At 47.8% G+C, this 18660-nt stretch overlaps 2 protein-coding genes across 3 annotated transcripts in view; one reads left to right on the plus strand and one right to left on the minus strand.

Moving 5' to 3' along the window:
- Positions 1–19: 19 nt before the first annotated feature.
- Positions 20–11098, minus strand: HACD3 (3-hydroxyacyl-CoA dehydratase 3). Its single transcript, XM_057372317.1, has 11 exons — positions 10947–11098; positions 10488–10530; positions 9294–9367; positions 7254–7418; positions 6273–6324; positions 5797–5907; positions 5048–5175; positions 4437–4549; positions 3839–3945; positions 2929–3060; positions 20–2003 (listed from the first exon to the last, which is right to left on the minus strand). Exons 1-11 carry the CDS (start codon positions 11031–11033, stop codon positions 1927–1929), a joined length of 1089 nt encoding a protein of 362 aa, XP_057228300.1. The 5' UTR covers positions 11034–11098; the 3' UTR covers positions 20–1926.
- A 1666-nt stretch (positions 11099–12764) lies between these two features.
- The window catches only part of DPP8 (dipeptidyl peptidase 8), a 24348-nt gene continuing 18452 nt past the window's right edge, over positions 12765–18660 (plus strand). For both annotated transcript variants that reach the window (XM_057372318.1, XM_057372319.1), the window contains exons 1-4: positions 12765–12823; positions 14904–15173; positions 16653–16765; positions 17660–17833. In XM_057372318.1, coding sequence (XP_057228301.1) covers positions 14915–15173; positions 16653–16765; positions 17660–17833 — 546 coding nt within the window. In that variant the 5' untranslated portion in view covers positions 12765–12823; positions 14904–14914. The remainder of the gene's footprint in view (positions 12824–14903; positions 15174–16652; positions 16766–17659; positions 17834–18660) is intronic.

Genomic DNA, 18660 nt, shown 5'->3' on the forward strand with positions numbered 1-18660 from the left:
CAMCTGAACTAAAGCAAAATTTGGTTGTAAATCTTTATTAATAGAAACACATTCTTTCTGAAGGACTAAAATTCAGTAGTGTAAGATCCATGACAGCTTGCACTAGGTACCACAATTTCACTGATGAATACATACGGATTTCATAACAGAAGTTTAAATGCCCAGTGGAGAAATCAAAGTATGAAAGTGATCCTTGCTGTTCAGTTACTCAGCTATTCAACCCTTTCACATACTTCAAACATAGGTACAGCGTGTGCTAAGTGAAATATTGTGTAAATAGTGCTCAACTCTCCTGAGTAAAGTAGGCTGTACTTCTCCCAAAGAGAAGTTGTATCACGCCTCTTCTTGACAGAACACAATTTGTGAAATGCAGCGTGGAGCTTGTTCTGCTTCTTTGTAAAGTCTCCTAGTAACATTATTTCCTTTCCTTTACAGTAACAAGCACTGGGTCCATATCACAAACCTTCTGCTGTTTTTTTTACTTTTAATATATATAAAATAACTTTCTGGAGGGTTCATACTGTTTTACAGTAGAAAAAGATAAACAGTAACATGACACTAAGCTAATCTCAGCTTCAGTGTCTGTTCTGGATTGCTGGCATTGCTCTGCAGTGCCCTGCGGTGGTAGTTGAGAAACAACCTGTTCATAACCACAGTTTAGAGGAAAGTTTCTGCACRTATCTAAACTGGATTAAGGAGGCCAGAGGAATCTGGGATTAGCTACGGGAGGCTCGGTRTGAAGAAGGACATGCTGAAATAAAATCAACTGAGCCAAAGATTTCCAGGTGAGACAGCAGATGACCTGGAATGTGGGGAGAACTTCTCTTTTTTGATGGTGTCGTTGTTAAAGCAAGCAAAGAGAAAAGGGTCCTTCAAMCCCCATGTGGGATCTCTCTTATTACGACTTGATATGTGCTCTAAAAATAATTCCGTTTATTTGACCCACTGTTCCATCCCACCAGGGGCCAGTCAAACCACACACACCAACTTCTCTGCTGCACCCCTAGATGTAGGGAGAAAAACACTTCTGCCTTGCTGGAGGCTATAAATACAGGAGCCACAGCCCTGCCAGGATCGATCAGAGGGGCCCCATCTCCTGTGAGAGTTCCACATTCCTCCTTTGTATGGTGGGATGAAGTTTTGTTGGGGGTCACATGCCAGGGGTAGATGGTACCTATGTTCCCATGTTTTGTTAYATTTCAGTGCTTGCTCTACCAACCAGGGAAGCATTTCTGCCCTCAGTGGCAGCTTCCTTTCCCTAATGACTGKAGAGGATGTGTTGCTATAGGAATACACATTGCTATGGTCCATASAGAGCTCCTATTCTGTTAAGGCTCAACTACAAACAGACAAAGTTGGTAGCATTTAAATCAGCATTAGCTACTTCCAGTTTTAATTCTGCAGCATCTATAATGCTGCAGAAGAAAAGAGGGGGTATGTGCTGAGCAAGTTTATCCCAGTGGTTGATAAACACCCAAACACTGCACAGTGGTCTCAGCCTGTGCTCCTCCTGCCATCAGGATGCATCCCAGGAACAGCACGGGCCAGCTAAGAGCATATCCCAACATCAGAAGCCCTATCTGCATGCAATATTGAAAGAGCAAATCTCCAATTAAAAGATAAACACTATTTCTAKTTAGTGCTGCTCCACTGATTATAAGCATATCATATGCAGATAATAGGATTTCTTTCTAATATGCTGGTTGACAAGACACACGTTTAAATGTCCAATGGTAAATGCCATGCATAGATGGTAGAAAGGGAACAAAATCCAATATAAGGGAATGTTACCTGAATTCACTATGAAATCATGAAATCTAGCGTGGTCATTTCATTTTACAAAATTCTTTACATAACAGTGGGTAAAACCATAAGAATTAGAGGCTTGTCTTGTCAAGTGAAATAAGAAAGCATTGCAGTCCCCCTTCATTTCATCTTTCTCTTCTTTGGTCCAAGGTGGTGTTTCCTTTGCTTGTAGAGGTGACGGAAGTTTACAAATAGCCCTGGAAAAGAACGAAGTGTTTAGRTAGGACATCACTGCATCTTTTTAASGCTAAATGGCTGTACCAGATTTTAAAAAACAGTAACAGAAATCAACCAACCCAACCACCACACAAAGGAATAAATTATTTCGGGGTGTGTATAGCTAATGCAAGTGTTTTCKTGCTGGGTGAGGGAGGAGCTGCTGCACAGGCTGTTGGGTAAAGGGCTGCTCAGAAGGTTGGTTTGTCACCTTTAAGATGTTGTGACACCAGCTGTGCAGAGCTATGGAGAATGATCCAGGTATTTCAGGGTGAAATTCAACTGAAGGGTGGCTTTAAGCAATGTCTGTGAGCTGGAGAAATCTAGTGAAGTTCAGCTTAAAATTCTAGGTTAGATTCTGGTTAGTTGTGGATACTCAGAGTACTGGGTGTGGGCACGAGGAAGTTAAATTGTGCTTACAAATGTAACACCAGAAACCAAGTATGTATCAAGCAGCTTTTCTTTAAATATATTATTTAAAGAGACTTCTGTATTGTTTCCTGGAAAAACATGATTTCAAGTCGCATTTGTGATTACACCGCAGTGTTTAACTAAATTGCCTTAATTTGAAATTATGTTTMGATTACCCTGTATCATTCCAAAGTTCAAACACCCAGTAAAAGGTGAAACTAAGTATACCATGGTTATAAATATTCTTTCAATGCTGCTAATTTGTWACCAAGAYCACCTYTTTGRAAGGCTAATCARARCTCATTGSAAGTGTGTTCCCCTCCATCACTGAYAAATTTTWCATTAACAATCCACAAGGATAATGCTTAACCTCAAGTACTTTTSTGCTGCCATGGTCCCCAAGATGCAGAAATTTAATTTTCTTTGAAAAATCAAGTTATTTGGTGGAAACTGGCCTTTTTATTTCAGTACTGAGAAATAAAATTAAATACTTACCTAAAAACAAGGCTATAAGATATATTTGAAGCACAAATGGAAACTGGATTGTGACATTCAGTGGATTTGGCAATCCCAGACTAAATTTCCCTGTTTCACTGAAGATTGGAATGGATTGAACAATACAGACAGCTGGAAGCAGAAAGTCACCATCATTAGCAAGCACAGATAAAATATACAATTACCCAGCCCACACCAACTATTTCAGCATAGTTCCTTCTTATTTGCCAGCRCTGATTAATGACAGCAATTTTGAAGGTGTTGAACATGCAATAGGGTGGGAAGCACCTGGCTGAGGGGGTGCAGCAGTGAACCTGCCTGGTGAGACACTGTTCYCATGCACAGCTGCAGCCCCAGGGGCTGTGCCAGCAGGATTTGCCATCCAGAAATAYCCCCAGCAATAAAACAGGCACCGTCCTCCCCCTGCTCAGCACTGGGCAACACCCAAAGCTTCACYTGGCTCACAGATAAGGGTTTGCAACAGACAAGTGGGATTGCAACACAAGAATCAGYCCCTGCCTACACTCTGCAGTGATTTACAAGGTAATGTCAAGACCTGGGTGCTGGTGTGAACCCAAGCCAGGCTCAGCAAGTCAAGCCCAGCAGACAAAGCTTTGGGGCAGCAGAGGGAAGTGAGCGCTGGCATCCTGTGCAGCTTGTTCTGGAACCTTTTGTTGCCCTTCCCTCTCCAGAGAAGAGTTTTTCTTCCAAAATGAACATTTCTTTTCACATCAAATTGAAAATAGTGTTTGATTCAGTATGAAAGACAAGAATCCTTATATCTGGTTCACCTCAAAGAAAGTCTACTTAATCTGTTGTTGTTTTACTATTTTAAGTCCAGCAGCCAAAAAAGAGATTATTTTCCCAGCCTTGAATTCATTATTTATTGAACTGTGTTKTAAGGACATACCTTCTGCCAAGCCCCCTAAGGGGTAGAGAGGGATCCAGACAGTGTAACGGAGCCAGGTGAGTGGTTTCCATTCGATTCCAATACAGGAAAGCATGTAATAGGGATACCTACAGTGGGAGGAGAAACAGAGACTTTAAAATGGAAGCTGCTACTAGAATTAATCTTGTGTGTACACACTGTGTGGTCAACACAATTCCCAATGACACAAGAATATTCAAGGCATTGTTCCATTATTGGACAGTTTACAGAGCTTACTCTGAAAAAAGGGATGAAGGCAACTGCCTGGCTGCCTAGAAACCTTTCAAAATACTTCTTTTCAAAGATACAGAGTTGATTTAACAATGGAAATTTAAAGCAAACCCCTCAAGAAATAAAGCAACAGGGCAGTATCACCATCAAACTCCAGCCCTGCCTCAGATTTGGGCAAATGGAGCAGCCTGGGAAGGTTGTCCATGACTCAAGGAGCTTTTACCCTCTGGGGCCAATGCACTGGTGCTAGTCTTCCAAAAAATACAAAGATCAAAATTTTCTTTACAGAGTTCTTGGGAACAACCACTTTGGTTCTGTGCACACCTGGTAGGAGGAAAATCCCACCAACCTGAACAACTCAGTGATACTCCAGAAATAAAATACGAAGAACACCACAGGTTTGCTCTGCATTTCCTCCAAGGTTCCAAGGATAACAAACAAAACAAAATTTCTTCCAAATACCTGTTAAAGAAAAATATGTTGAGGAACATTCACTCCTCAAAAGGCCAAGTCCTTGCTGTCAAAACCACAGGATATGTACTCTTCACACATCTGAGCACACAACTAACTCACGGCTGAGCTGTGACCTGCTTCTTACAAGAAGGAATCTTGCACTTGTATTTAGGTATAATCCATGGGACCCAGTCTTAAATCAGCCATCCTCATTTTTATGCACAACAACCACAACTAGGATAAGAAGGGCACTGGCACCAAATCAAAATCATGTAATTTTTATCAGCTTCTTGCTTTTGCTGTCCTGCACTCTCTTACCCGAGTGATGGAAGAAGACAGGCTGTCACAGCCAGGACTGGGAAGCATGGATTCCTGTCTCTTGAATAAAAAATCCTCTAGTCCAGTGCCACTGAGGTTGCATCACTAATTTTCAGAGAGTCTCAACACTTGTGTAAAATAAACATTTACTTTAAATGTAAGAGCAAGGAGAAGATTTAAAAATATTACCTGCACTATAGCAGGTATCAGCGGTGATCTGACCAGTCCTATTAGTGAATTCATGATCTCCATTAATGCCAGGGTCTGACAGAAATACATCATATCAGAAATAGTGTGAAATGTGTCATAGAAGGAATCTGTAAGACACAGGAAACCAACCATTTTAGAGAACAAATGAATTTCCATGCTCGGGAAGCTGGTGCAGCAGCACAGCTTGTGATAACAGGATTCTGGTTGTATTTGAGAAAAACATGATGCATAATTACGTAAGTTCTTTATAGGCCTTATCTTGAACTCACAGCAGTTGGGCCAGAAACACTGCTCCATTTCACACGCAGAAGGATCAAGAGCTATTTCAGTAATTGCTTTACCAAAAAAGCAATAGTGCTGTACCTCAACAGAATGGATTGTTCTTGCTTCAAAAACAAAATATTCTGTCCRGATCATTTTCAAAAACATTAACATTGCAGTGAGCGAGACATTTTGCTTCAGCTGATTTTGTTAGAAGTGATCCTGGCAGAGCACAAGTATCATTCACAGAGTGCACAGCTGTGATTTACAAGGGGACAGTATTTTCCTGCCCTTGACACTTTGATGACCTTTGAGAGGCTTTCATTGTGCTCTTTGGCAACACATCCACGGTTTTGTTCCTAAATATGTCTCCCTTTAGATCTTGCTATTTAAAAAAGCTCTTAAAAACAACACTGAAAATCAATTCCAATCCCCCCAATAAAAATAAAATAGTGGTCATTACTTGCCTTTTCCTAAGATGAACAGTCGTACTGTCATGTTCACAAAAATCCAAGAGAATCCCAAAAACTGTACAAGATTATACATGATTAAGTATCCCTTCTTCAGGTGTTTGAAAGCTAAAATCAATAATAAACACATCAGGTTGAGCAGAGTACAATGGTATTACAGCTGCAAGCCRGGCTTTCTGAGAATAAAGCTTACAAGGAAAAGGGCACTAATTGTGATAAAAACTTTGTTGGTGCACCGAGGGTTCTACTTTTACCATCATCCGTCAGAACTCAATTCTTGCTAGTCAGATTTTTTTACATTCCTTGGAAACTTCAGTCCATTTTTATTAAATTTCTAATAGCTCACAATACAAAGATCCTCCTCCAAGAACGCAGCAAGCCACTGAAAACTGCTCCTTAAGTGTTGAGGTTCACAAAGAGTGAACAAACTTTCTAAATCCCACTTTACCCACTAAAAAGATGCAGTTACTTACGGTCTTTTGGGACTCTGGATTCTATTTTCATTTTGTTAATCTTTTCTTCTTCCTTAAGATGAAGGATAAGGTTTTAAAGACTGTTACTGTAATTAGCAAGTGATTTGTTAACTACACTACTGCAAAGCTAGTGGGTTTAAAACTCAGCCAAGCAGCCAGTAGCTAGAAGGTTTAAATTTTCACCGGCATAAAACAGCACATTCGTCATCCAGAAATTATAAAGTCAATTATCCAGTAAAAGCCAGAGGGTGTTAACCAGTTATCCTGCTTTCACCGTGTGTTTTGTTCTAGTAATTAGATGCTTTTGCTGAAAAAGCCTCTGCTTTCTGTGTTAATTCTGTTATTAATGTGCTGTTTCTGACATGACCCACCAGCAACTTGAAGRGAACAGAGAACATCCAGCCCAGGCTCTCTGCCTGCCCTTCCCACTGCTCCTGGCACTGCAGTGCCCCTCTCTGCYCTGTGCTAAGCTCATGGCTGTGGAGGGGAACAGGGCAGTGCTTGTTGTAAAAGGGATTTGCAGGAATGTGATCTGTTCAAGTGTTTTCCAAGTCCATCTTACACTTCCCCACTGCAGTAAGCTGCTCAAGCTCACCAGATGGTGGGAATGCACCATCAGGGCCAGTCCAGTGGCTCAGGAAAGCCTTAGAAAATCCCTGCTTCCCAGACAATGCCCAGACCCACTACTTTGGGTTCCACATGGCAGAGTGACATGATCCTCTGTGCATCAGGACAGCAGGCAAAGGGTACAAGCAAGAAGCCAGCACGTAGCTTCCAGTTCCAGTTCTAACTAGAAGTGTGCCTATTTCCAGATTCCTGCTTACAGTTTCAACCACTTAACCAACWCTCTGTAAAACAGTACTAACAATCAGCATGCCAGGCAACTCCTGGTACATGAAGAATGCAAGTTCAGTCAGCAGGAGAAGAGCTGTCCTTGCTCTGTAATTGGCAGCACAAGCCACAGGTGCCCACAGGACTGACCTTCTCCTTCAGCTCCATTTCAGCATCCGACTCATCCAGCCAGCGGTCGAAGTCGGGAGCCAGGAAGAGCGGGCGCTTCTCTTGCTTGGTGAGCCTCTCCCACCAGTTACTCTCTTTCTTCTGCACAGTGATGTTCAGCTGCCTTTGGGTCACCCTGCACACAGGCTGGGGGCAGACACAGGAGCACACATCAGCAAAAGAAGCTCTGAGACCAAGTTGATACCCAAGTTCCCCTTATCAAGGAGGCAGGGATGACACAACTGCTGTGGCACAAACATCTCCCTGCCACCCRAGGCACGAAAGCAAAGGACAGTCCAGTTGAAGATGCCAGCTGTGATGGTTGCARGACTTGATGAGCAGCTTGCCCATATCACAGCAGCACTACATCCCACCACAGAGCTAGCAGAGATCCCAGCACCAGCCTTCCAGGCAGAGTGCCTGATCTTGGCTTTAGACTTTCTTGCATTTAGTACTGTGAGCCACACACCTCCTGTAGCCAGCAGTAAAAATAACACTGCCAGCAGCCACAGGTATAAGTCTAAACGGGGCATCTCATGTGACACCTCCTGCAGCAAGAGGAGGAAATGGGCAGTGTGGTCACTGCCACCCCATAAGGGCTCTCCACCTGCACAGTGGCAGCCCAGAACCTCTCCATGGAATTGTCACCTTGGAGTCCATGGCATTGTCACCTTGGAGCCCACCCTTCTGCAACCACCGTGGCTGCTCCACACRGCACTGCCCCTCAGACCAGCTGAAACTGCTGCAGAGGAGCCACCAGCTGCACTCCTAACTGAGCACATTCCAGCAGCTCTGCTCTGTCAAGGCTGGCTGGATGTTCCTCAGACATCTGAAGGCTGCAGCTGTGATTTACAGCTACTAYATCTCGTCCTTGCCTGCCAGAGACTCCATCTCTCACTGCTGGCCAGCCTGGCACTAGCAGGGGGAACTCATGGTGCACATCAAAACTAAATGAGGAAACTCTGTACTGTGATACTTTGTGGTCCTGACCATCTGTGGTTACACAGAGATCAGTCTGTTCCCCAGTCCCTCCACAGTGACTCAGAGTGACGACTTTTGGAAGGAGGCTGCTCTGCAGAGGCAAGGACTTGCCTTCCAGGCCTGGCTSTCAGCAGAGGAGGTCTGCCAGCACAGGAGACAAGCACAGGCAGAGACAGGCACCATTCCCACACCATGGGCCAGGCAGATGACAAAGCAGTGACCAGACCCTGTGACCAAGAGCTGTTCACTGTGTGCCACCCCACAACACAAACGTGCCTGCTGACAGAGCCTGGAGATTCACTCTCCCATGGGCTCCTTCCCTGTTGAAGCAGCAGAGGTGAGCGATGGCTCCTGGTCTGATTGTAGCTATCCCAAATTCAGCCAGGAATAAGCAGCACAAATTGTGCCCCAGGAGCAAAACTCAGAGTTCTCCTGTGCCCCTAACAGCTCTGAGATGTAGGGARAGACCTCACAGCCACCTGTGATTAACGCAGAGGGACAGCTCTTCAAGCCAAGCTCTTTCCTCTCAGACTGCACAGGAATTGAGGAAAGACTTCTGTATGAGAGCCACAACATACCACAACATAAGAAATCTGCACAAGCCAGAAACATGATTTCTCCTGACTCTGTTCTTTTGTCCAGCTACAAAAGAAGCCATGAARTGTCACACTGACTGCTCAATGTTCCCCTGATCTCCAGTCAAGGTTGCATCASACAATGCGCTGCCAAATTGTGCCATGATTTTGCTGCTTTAAATCCTTTCAAAAACTTACAACTGCTGTCTAACAAGTGATACAAGCAAGGCTCTGTGTGCGAGCACCAGCTCCAGTGAGGTTATTTGCATTAAGACAAGACAATAGCACAGAGGASTGCCACAGAGTTACCTGTTACAGAGTTACCTGCCACAGAGTTACAGGCTGTTAAAGAGTTACCAGGAAAATCTAAACAGGCTATTGGGTACTTTATGYACAACCATTTTCCTTTCAAGTTTTCCAAAATTTACTTTTTCTTTGCAAGGATTAGAAAAATAAAAACACCTACTTTAGGCTCAACCGGCTCAAGGAACTCGATCTCAAATTCATAGATGTTGTCTCCTTTGGCACCATGACCCTGGGCTAAAAGACAAGAATTGACAGTCAGTGTGAGATTCTACACACTCCACCTGCAAAGGATGCTTTGTACACAGAAATATTCAGCAGTTAATCACAGCACCTTCCTCCTGCCTTCCTGGGAGGCAAGAGGAAACCACACAATAACAGGGAAGGCACCAAAACGTTGCTTGGAGGGGCAGACACAGGAGCCAGCAGCTAAAGCTGCTGCAAGTCTGCACGACGTTGGAAAAGCATCTCTGCTGCAAGAAGGCAGCATGTGAAATTCCCAGAAGAGGGGCTCAAAAGGCTGCTCATGGCTAACKCAAATCCAGCTGAAAATCTCCTGCCTTTGGGGGATCCAGCCTCCGCACTGATGAAGGAGCACCCAGGGAGATGGGTGCTGCTGGGTGTRTAGGAGGGTGATGTGGGGAGTCCCTCCCAACAGCAGAAGGGCACGTTTATTTATCATCTCCCACAAGGGCTCCAAAACTCTGTGCACTGTGTTTAATTTCCACCCTTCCACACTGTAAACTGATCCCGAAGAGAACACGATGTGCAACACCCTCCTATCAAATGGCCTGGCTGCGGCTCACCAGCAGCTCCTAGATGAGACATCTGAAAGAAATCCACCAAATAAAGGAGAAAACCCAATAAAACCAGTGACAGCAGATACTCAGCACTACCTGGACATGCTGACCAGCACCAGCACCAGGATGCTGAAATGCGCAGCTATCCAGCTGCAAAAAAAACATCTTTCAGGGCAAGATCTGCTTTAGTTTCCAAATAGAGCACTAGTTCCTCATGTGGAGGTTCAGTAACAGTTGCATACAAGGTCTTTGTGAAGGAAAAATTGCTGTGAGTTATCTCCGGGGTTTGGCTGACATGGGACGGGAAGGATATATGGAAATTCYACTGGTATTTAAATATGGGGAGGTTGGGGTTTTCTTATTAGATAAGATAGGGCCTGTTGTGGTTACCAGGGCTGGAACAGAGAGCACTGTGGGTGGAAGTGTGGCAGATCTGAACATGCCCAGCACGGTGGCTCCTGCCACGGACGAGAATCAGGCACCCCACGATGGGACAAGTGTGACAGGGCAGCCCCRGGGTGGGGGCCAGACTGAAACCCCCCCGATGGAAGCCCTACCTCTGAAGTGCAGGACATTGTCGGTGATGGTGACCTCCGGATTCTGCGGAGGGAGAACAGCATTATTTGCCAGCTCACACCCCCCCCCGGGGGTCGGTGCACCCACCCGCGGGGATCCCGCCGCCCCCATGCCAGCACAGCCCTCCCGCACCCCGCACCGAGACCGCTGYCCCGGGAGGGATCCGCAGGTGAGTCACCGCCGGCCCTTCCTGCAGGTGTTCCCTTCCCGAAGGTGAGCATCCCCCGGAGCGAGTCCTGCAGGGGRTTTCTGCCCGGTGRTCYCCAGGTGAGTCTCCCTCAGGGGTCYCCCAGGCGAGTCTCCCCCYCACACCCAATCCCCCACAGGTGTCCCCGCCCGGCGTCCCCCAGGTGTCCCCTCCCGGCTGTCCGCAGGTCGGTCTGCCCCCCGCGCCCTGCAGGTGAGTCCCCCCGCTGTCCSCAGTGTCCCCCCGGCCGTACCCGCACGTCGCTGAGCTCCACGCGCAGGAAGAGCTCCCGGTGCCGCTGTGCCCAGTGCACGTGTGGCCGCAGGCTGGGCCCCGCCATCGTCCCGGCCCGCACCGGCCCGCGGCGCCCCCGCGCCTGCGCACACCGACCCGGCCGGGCGGGACCCCGCGCCTGCGCACACCGACCCGGCCGGGCGGGACCCCGCGCCTGCGCACACCGACCCGGCCGGGCGGGGCCCCGCGCCTGCGCGCGCCGCCGGGACTGGGCGGGGCCAACATGGCGGAGCGCCCTCAGCGCCCTCAGGGGTTCATTGCGGGGAGTTACTGAACCACAGCGTCTCTGGGGCGGCAAAGCCCTCCGGGATCCATTCTAACCATTCCCCAGCACTGCCGAGGCCACCGCTAACCCGTGTCCTCACCTGTACGCGGCTTTGAAATCCCTCCGGGATGGGGACTCYGCCAGGCAGACTGTGCCAATGTTCAACAACTCTTTCTGTGAAGAAATTTTCACTAACATCCTAAATAAACCTCCCCTGGCACAACTTGAGGCCATTTCCTCTTATCCTGTAGCCTGGTAGAAGAGACAGACCCCAATCTCAGCCATGACAGGAGAGCCTGCTAAGAATTTAGAAAACACAAATCCTGCAGCTGTGAAGCCCAAGCTGTTAAAACTCTTACACTGTCATTRTTACGTACCCCAGGACATTCTGCTTGTCAAGCTCTGGCACAGGGTGCCCAGAGAARCTGTGGCTGCCTCATTCCTGGAAGTGTCCAAAGCCAGGTTGGACGGGGCTTGGAGAAACCTGATYTAGGTAGCTCSTGATTCTAGGCCCTGCTCATCMCTGGAACTGGATAAGCATTYGGGTCCCTTCCATGATTCTATGATAATAAGCCTAGAAAACAACAACATTGACTTTGCTGTTGTTTCCAAAAAGGCCGCTTCTCACTCCCTGAGATGCTCACAGAAGGGCCTCTTGCCTGTGGTCATCCTCATTCCAACAGCAAATCCATTCTTCCTCCATCCCATCTTGGCACACCTCTCTCTCCCGGCCCTCAGGGTTTTCCATGTGAATTCTGGTGTGGAGACGCAGGCTCCCTGCCCCTGCTCCTGGATGGAGGATTCCCAACCTCTGCCAGCCCCTGGTACTGCAAAGCTACCGCAGAAGGTCAGGTGAGCTCTAGCAATGGTCCCCAGGTGCCTTTATTTCAGAACACAAACACCATGGACCCTTYGGGGCAGCATGTGGGGAAAAACAACCTTCATACCCTGGTGTGACCTCAACTTCCACCTGTACGTGCATTTAGGAGGGAGCACCTGCAGGAAAAGGTTTTGTTCTGGTTTATAGGGGGTCAAAAAAGATTTTGCTATGAAGAAAGGTTCTGTGCTTTGCAGAGGGAAATTCAGGCGTATAGAAACATTTGGCTGGAGGTTCACAGCTCTGGAGCCTGGGTATGTTTTGGGGGCACACTGCACTGGAGCCTGGGTATGCCCTGGATCTAACACTCATCATTACAGCTGGGAATTTCCTTYCCCTGTGGGAAGCATGGCAATGTGGAGGTGGTAACGTTTTCGGGGGAAGAAGAAAGCGCGATTTTTGAGACTGCAGAGTCTCTTTACACGGTGGGGGTTGCATGACCTGATCCCTGAGCATGGTGGAGGGTGTGTGTTTGTCCCAGTCTCTGTGCAAGGGGTGAAGAGCGTGTCCCCGGTCCTGTGTAGCGGTCCCCGTGCTCGGGTGGGTGTCGCCCCCCCGCCCATGGTCCTCCCGGCCGGCAGGCGGCGCCCTCGCCGGTGCGGCGCGGTGCCAGTGGGCGCTCCTGGAAGCGGAAGCGGAAGCGGCAGTAGCGGCCCGGCGGGGCGGCTCGGCAGCAGCGCCGCCGCGGAGCGCCGTGAGTACCGGGGGGAATCCCAGGGCCGGGCAGGGGGCTCCTTTCCGGGGAGGATCCTTGGGCGCACTGAGACTCCTGAGGTGGGCGGGAGGAGGGGCTTGACCCGGGGCGGCCGGGTCTTCCACCCCCGACCAGGCCTGGTCGCCGCCCATGCCGTGGCGAGACCCCCGGGATTTGCTCGCCGACACCCCGAGATCTGTCCCCGGCCTTGAGGGAGCCCCGGCTTCTTCCTCTGGCCGTGGARGCTCACTGGAGATCTTTCCCTGGCCGTGGAGGTTCTCTGGAGATCTTCCCCTGTCCGGGGAGGGCCCCTGGCTTCTGTTCCCGGCCGTGGAGGAGCCCCCCGGGGTCCTCTCCCGGCTGTGGAGGGTTCCCCGGATCTGTCCGCGGCCATGGAGATCTGACCGGCCGTGGAGTTACCCCCGGGATCTGCTCGCTCCCCCCGGGTCTGTCCTCGGCCGTGGAGGGACTACCGGGAGCATCACCCTGGGCTGACATCCCCATGCCGGGTGGCCGTTCTCAGTGCTGTTGGCTCGTTAACGCCTGCTGCTCTTCGTTTTTTATCCCTCTTCCTGTGAGAAGTAGGTCGGGTTAAGAAATAGCAGCATCTGGGGGTAGGTGGGGAAAGGAGGTTTTTCCTTTGTTGGAATTCTGCGGATTAAACAAGATTTTCGATTCAGGTTCGAAGGTTCATTGTCAGTTCGTGATGCTGTCTTGAGTACAGCACTGCTCTGTGCTGGCCTTGGACCCTCCCTCCAGTTGGATAGGGCTCTTTTGTTCTGGATTTTTGTGCTGTGAATAGTGTGGGCAGAAGAAAGATCTGTGTTTGTCGCGTTTTTGCTGCCAAAGGTGAAACTAAACTCTTAATCCAGACTTGCTTTGCTTCTAGTAGTTTGCATTAAAATGGATTTGTGTCAATGTGCAGATCATAGTTTTTTTCACTCCTCTGGGAGATGTCTCAGCTGCTCAGTAGAGCCATGGGAGAGTCACTCCATCAGAGAGYTCTGCCAGCTGCCCAGGCTTGTGCCTTGAGCTCCAGTGGTCCTTCARTGCCTGTTTGCTCGAGGGAAATGCTTTATTTAGGCTGTATTAGTGTTTTTTCAGGCTCAGGCCAATGTGCTCTGCCCCAGCAGCGTACACAACACTTGTGCAATCTTTCCATGCTATATATAGACACCCCTCCCTCCCTTTCAGGACTGACAGTCCTACACCTTGGGCTCTCCAGGAATGAACTATGTGACAGGAGTTTATAGCCTGGATCTTTTTGGAGCTGCCCTCGGCTCTGGGATTTACAGTGGGAGGACTTGGTTTCTTCTTGCCAGACGTCTGGGCTGATAATTTCAGTTCAGATACACTTTGCAAAGCACAGCTGACTGCAGGAAGAGATATCTGCTGAATTAACAACCTGCTGGACAGATAAGACTTGTGTTGCTGATAGATCTGTTTGGGAAGTTTTTTTTTCACTGGTTTCCCTTTCTTCTATTTGGTATTTGTAATTGGGACAATATAATAGTGTTAATCACTGCTAGATCCTTCTGAGTTTAGTTTGAAAGGAGATACAAACAAATCAAAGAAATTCTGGGACAATAATGGGAATAAGGACATGAGCTTCCTAAGCCTGTTGTGTGGCCTGATGGTCCCAGATCAGGTACCAGTGTTGTTTCTTCTGAGCAGTTGTTTGTTCCAGCTCTTGCTCCATTCCTGATCATCCCCTGTTCCAATATCAGTTTAGAGAGGTGATAGTTGTGCAGGTCTTGAGAAAAAAGAGGCGGGTAGGCACTTAAAGGGGAAGAATTTATCCCCTTCATGAAATAAAATGAGTGGTTGGTATGTGTGGGCATGGGAAACAACAATAAATCTGTGGCTCTGTTAAGTCCTTAGTCCCATTCTGAAAGRCTGAGTGCTGCCTGCCTCTGTTTCCCAGAGCAGAAAATTATGTCCTAGTCCTCTTTCTTCTGCTGTGGGTTTAATTCTCCAGATGAAATTATGGTTTTCTTACTTGCACTTTTGCTGTGGGGTGTGTTGGGAGTGTGCAGTGAGGGTTTGCTGGAGCTGAAGCTCTGCTGTTCTGTTTTTCCAGAAACATGCAACATGGCAGCAGCCATGGAAACTGAACAGCCGGGCCTGGAAATCTTTGAGACTGCAGGTCGTGAGGAGCAGGTCCCGAGAGAGGAGCAGCCAAAACTGGAACCTTTCTATGTAGAGAGGCATTCCTGGAGCCAGCTTCGGAAACTGCTCACAGATACACGGAAGTATCATGGATACATGATGGCAAAAGCCCCTCATGACTTCACATTTGTGAAGAAAAATGATCCCGAAGGACCTCATTCTGATAGGATCTACTATCTGGGTAAGCTGGCTGTGAAAGTGTCCCTGTGGGGCTGTTTGGGATTGACTGTTCCTGACAGCTGGGTGTTCCTGGCAGTTAAAAGGGATTCCAGGCCACACTCCCTGGTCAAAAGTCATGATTGTGATCGTAATATCTCATTAAAACTTGTGAGATAGCCTCCCATGGGAGTGGCATGATTGGCATGATTAGACCTGGAAAAGAACTGAGAAGTGTCCTTTGAGGCATATACCCAAGCTGGAAGTCYGTTCAGTCCCTTTTCTCTCATCCCAAGTATATACTCTGCCCAAAAGCTGTGCAGGTTTGGTCTCTTTTCTCTTGTTACAGCTGTTGGGTTCTCCTTCAAAGTTTTCTTCCAAAGCAGAGATCTTAAGTGTAATTTTGAAAGTCCTTTGTGCCTCAGCTACTGATGAAGCAGGTTTTCTTGTGGGAGGTAAATAGCAGCATAGGTCAGGAGCTGCTTAAAGAGTAAATGCTTTTCTCAAAATTTGTGGTCTTAGTGACCAACTTCATGTAGTTTGTTGTTCTTGGATTTGGTGCCTCACTTGTGCATTGTTTCACCAATTGTTTCACCATATTCACTTGATGGAAGTGATTTGGTTCCGTAAGTGATACTGTGAGCAGCCCTCTGGGTGGCTTTTTGGAGTAGGCCTTGTGGTAGAGGATTGCTTTTGTCAAGAGCTGCCCTAACTGACATAAATCCATGAAAACCTGGATTAGGGAAAGAAGCTGTGGCTGGGCAAGAGGCCTAAGAGCAAGAGTCACGTTCTAGCCCCACTGTTTGCTACTTAGACTGCTTGCTGAAGCTCAGGTTTGTGATTCAGAGTCTTTGCATGTGCTGTCCAGTGACATAGCCAGAAAACTGCTGGTGTGCCTCTTTTTCCCCTTTTCAGAGGGTGGAAGTTCATAATCCTTGGATGATGCTGAGTTCAAGCACATCATGGGTGGGTTGGGTTTGATCCTCCTGGGGTGAACTCTGGTTTCCCAAGTGCCACTTTCTGAGCTATAGATCAGRTTTGGCCTTTCCTGGAGCACACCTGGCTCCCTCTGGTCTGATCCCCCTGTGCCTGGGCAGGAGCCTTCAGAAATCTGAATAGCACTGAGGGAGAAAAGCAGGAAAGGGATGTTCAAACGTYCCTAAAGGTCCATTACCTTTGAAACATAGGCTGTGTATCCCAGGCAGAGGAATTGGCACAAAAGCCCTCCTTGATTTTTAAAGCTTCTGGAATCAAAGGGCAGTAAGAAGACACAGACATGCTTCAAGCAGCATGGGGTAAGCCTRKGTGTCATTGTTCTCTGCCTTCTCTGTGACTTGCATTTCTGTGAAGCAGGGAATTCCCAGAGCAAGGCTGCAGTGCAGAGACCATCAGTACTTCCTCTGRTAGGAAGGGCCTGGGAAACTGTTTCTGGGCATCCCTTGAGAATGTCTGGATTATTAACAGAAAGCTAATATACCTTTTTTTCTCCTCACTTTCACAATAGCAATGTCTGGGGAGAACAGGGAGAACACACTCTTCTATTCTGAAATTCCCAAAACCATAAACAAAGCTGCCGTCCTGCTGCTTTCCTGGAAGCCTCTTCTGGATCTTTTTCCGGTGGGTTCTGATTTCTTGCTTCAAGCAGATGGAATTTGGGGTTTTCATCCTGAAAATTGGAGGTTTATTGTCTTAAAAATTTTAAGTTTCTTCTTGTRCGTGTCAGCCCTGTAGCCATCCCAAAATGAAGCACAGTTTTCTCCTTGCTGTTTGGAGTTTCATCCTCTCTGTGTGCTGGATGATTCCTTTGCTGGCAGAGATGGCAAGTGCTAATTTGCATCAAATTCTGTGCTGTGAGTTCCTGGGGATTGCTGAAGGAGTCTGGAGTCTCCAAGCACTTCCCTGCTGTCTTGCAGGGGAAGTGATGATTCCCCCGAGGATCAGTCAGTGGCTCTGTGAGTCATGCTGGAGCAGAGGATCCCTTTCCCACTCACTGGGATGTGGATTCCCTTTTCCCTGCTGCACATAACAAGCCCTCACCATCCCATATCATGTACCATGGCAGGTTGGAGGAGGTGGGACATACCCCACATGGTATGAGGTGTGTTTTTCTCTGTGTTACTTGCTGGGGCTGTCAGCCAGACATAAAACTTTGGCTGTGCTATCCTCCCACCAGGCCAGTCACTGCGTGTCTATGAAAGTGAGCAAAGCCTCTCCTCCTTTTAGACATAACAGACCCTCTGAGCTTTCTTATWCCAGGGAATATTGGAATAATGCTAGCCTTGCTATGGGAGGAGTGGCTGTCAGTTTACAGTTGTGTGGGATCAGATCATGGCCTGCACCTACAAGTGCTGATGGCAGAGGCAGAGCAGGAGCGGGCTTCCAGCCGGCAGCAGAATTCTGGAGGAGGAGGATGTCTGCTCAGCCATCTGCTCCTGGAAGCAGGGATGTTCCCACAGCACGATAAGGCGTGCAGAGCAGAGGTGTTGATTGGGCTTCTCTGCCTGTTTTCAGGCCATCCTGGACTATGGGATGTACTCCCGGGAAGAGGAGTTGCTGCGGGAAAGGAAGCGGATYGGCACCGTTGGGATTGCCTCCTACGATTATCACCGCGAGAGCGGCACCTTCCTGTTCCAGGCGGGCAGTGGGATTTATCATGTGAAAGACGGAGGCCCCCATGGATTCACCGTGAGTTTACTCATCTCTTGTCTCTCTGTAGGACTTTACTTTGGCAAGAACCCCCTTTGGCTTGTAGTRAGAGCAAAGAGCTGATCATCAGCAGTTATTGCACTGGCACAGGAAGTGATCTTGATAACCTTGGAAACAGGGTTATCCACAGAAGTGCATTTCTATGATTACAGAAACTCAGATGCAGGGTTACAAGAAATGGTAAAAATTATGTCAGCAAGGCAGGACAYCAGATTTGTTTTGATTTTTCATGACTAACAGTGTCCATAAAAAGCAACAAAAGGCACTGTGTTCTTCCGTGGAGTCAGACGTCACATCAGGGACAATTTCTGTCCCCAGGCTGCAGTTTCCAGGTCACTGTTCTGTGGTCAGTGCTGGATGTGTTACACCATGTTAGTGTACAATTTGCAGAGCAAGCAGCCTTCACTCTGCTGAAGCTGGACATCAGAGCTGAAAAAATTTTTAAATATTATTAACAGATGCCTGGTGTCTGTCTAACCCTGCTTTCAGGGATAATTTACTGTGTCTTGAGTTGCTTTTGGAGAAAAAGGTTGCATGTTCTGCCAGCCCCTTTTAGGGTGCTGTTTTTAAAAGTGTACCAGGCTTCTCTACACAGGCTGCCCTCTGATTTGGGACTCGTCCTCAGCTCTGGGGAAGGAGGCCTGGTGGGACCATGGTAGAGGCAAACTGTCCCTATAAAATATCTGCACATAGTTTTTCTGTGTGTAAAGTGGATAGATTCCTCTCTAAAYATGTGTTTTACGTCAGTGTCCACACTACTGTCATCTTATGAAATCCAGGTTACTTGGTGGATACATTCCTGTGTT

This window comes from Malurus melanocephalus, unplaced genomic scaffold (genome assembly GCF_030028575.1).
Source record: "Malurus melanocephalus ecotype Western Australia unplaced genomic scaffold, MMel_1.1 scaffold_169, whole genome shotgun sequence".
Classification (NCBI taxonomy): Eukaryota; Metazoa; Chordata; class Aves; order Passeriformes; family Maluridae; genus Malurus; species Malurus melanocephalus.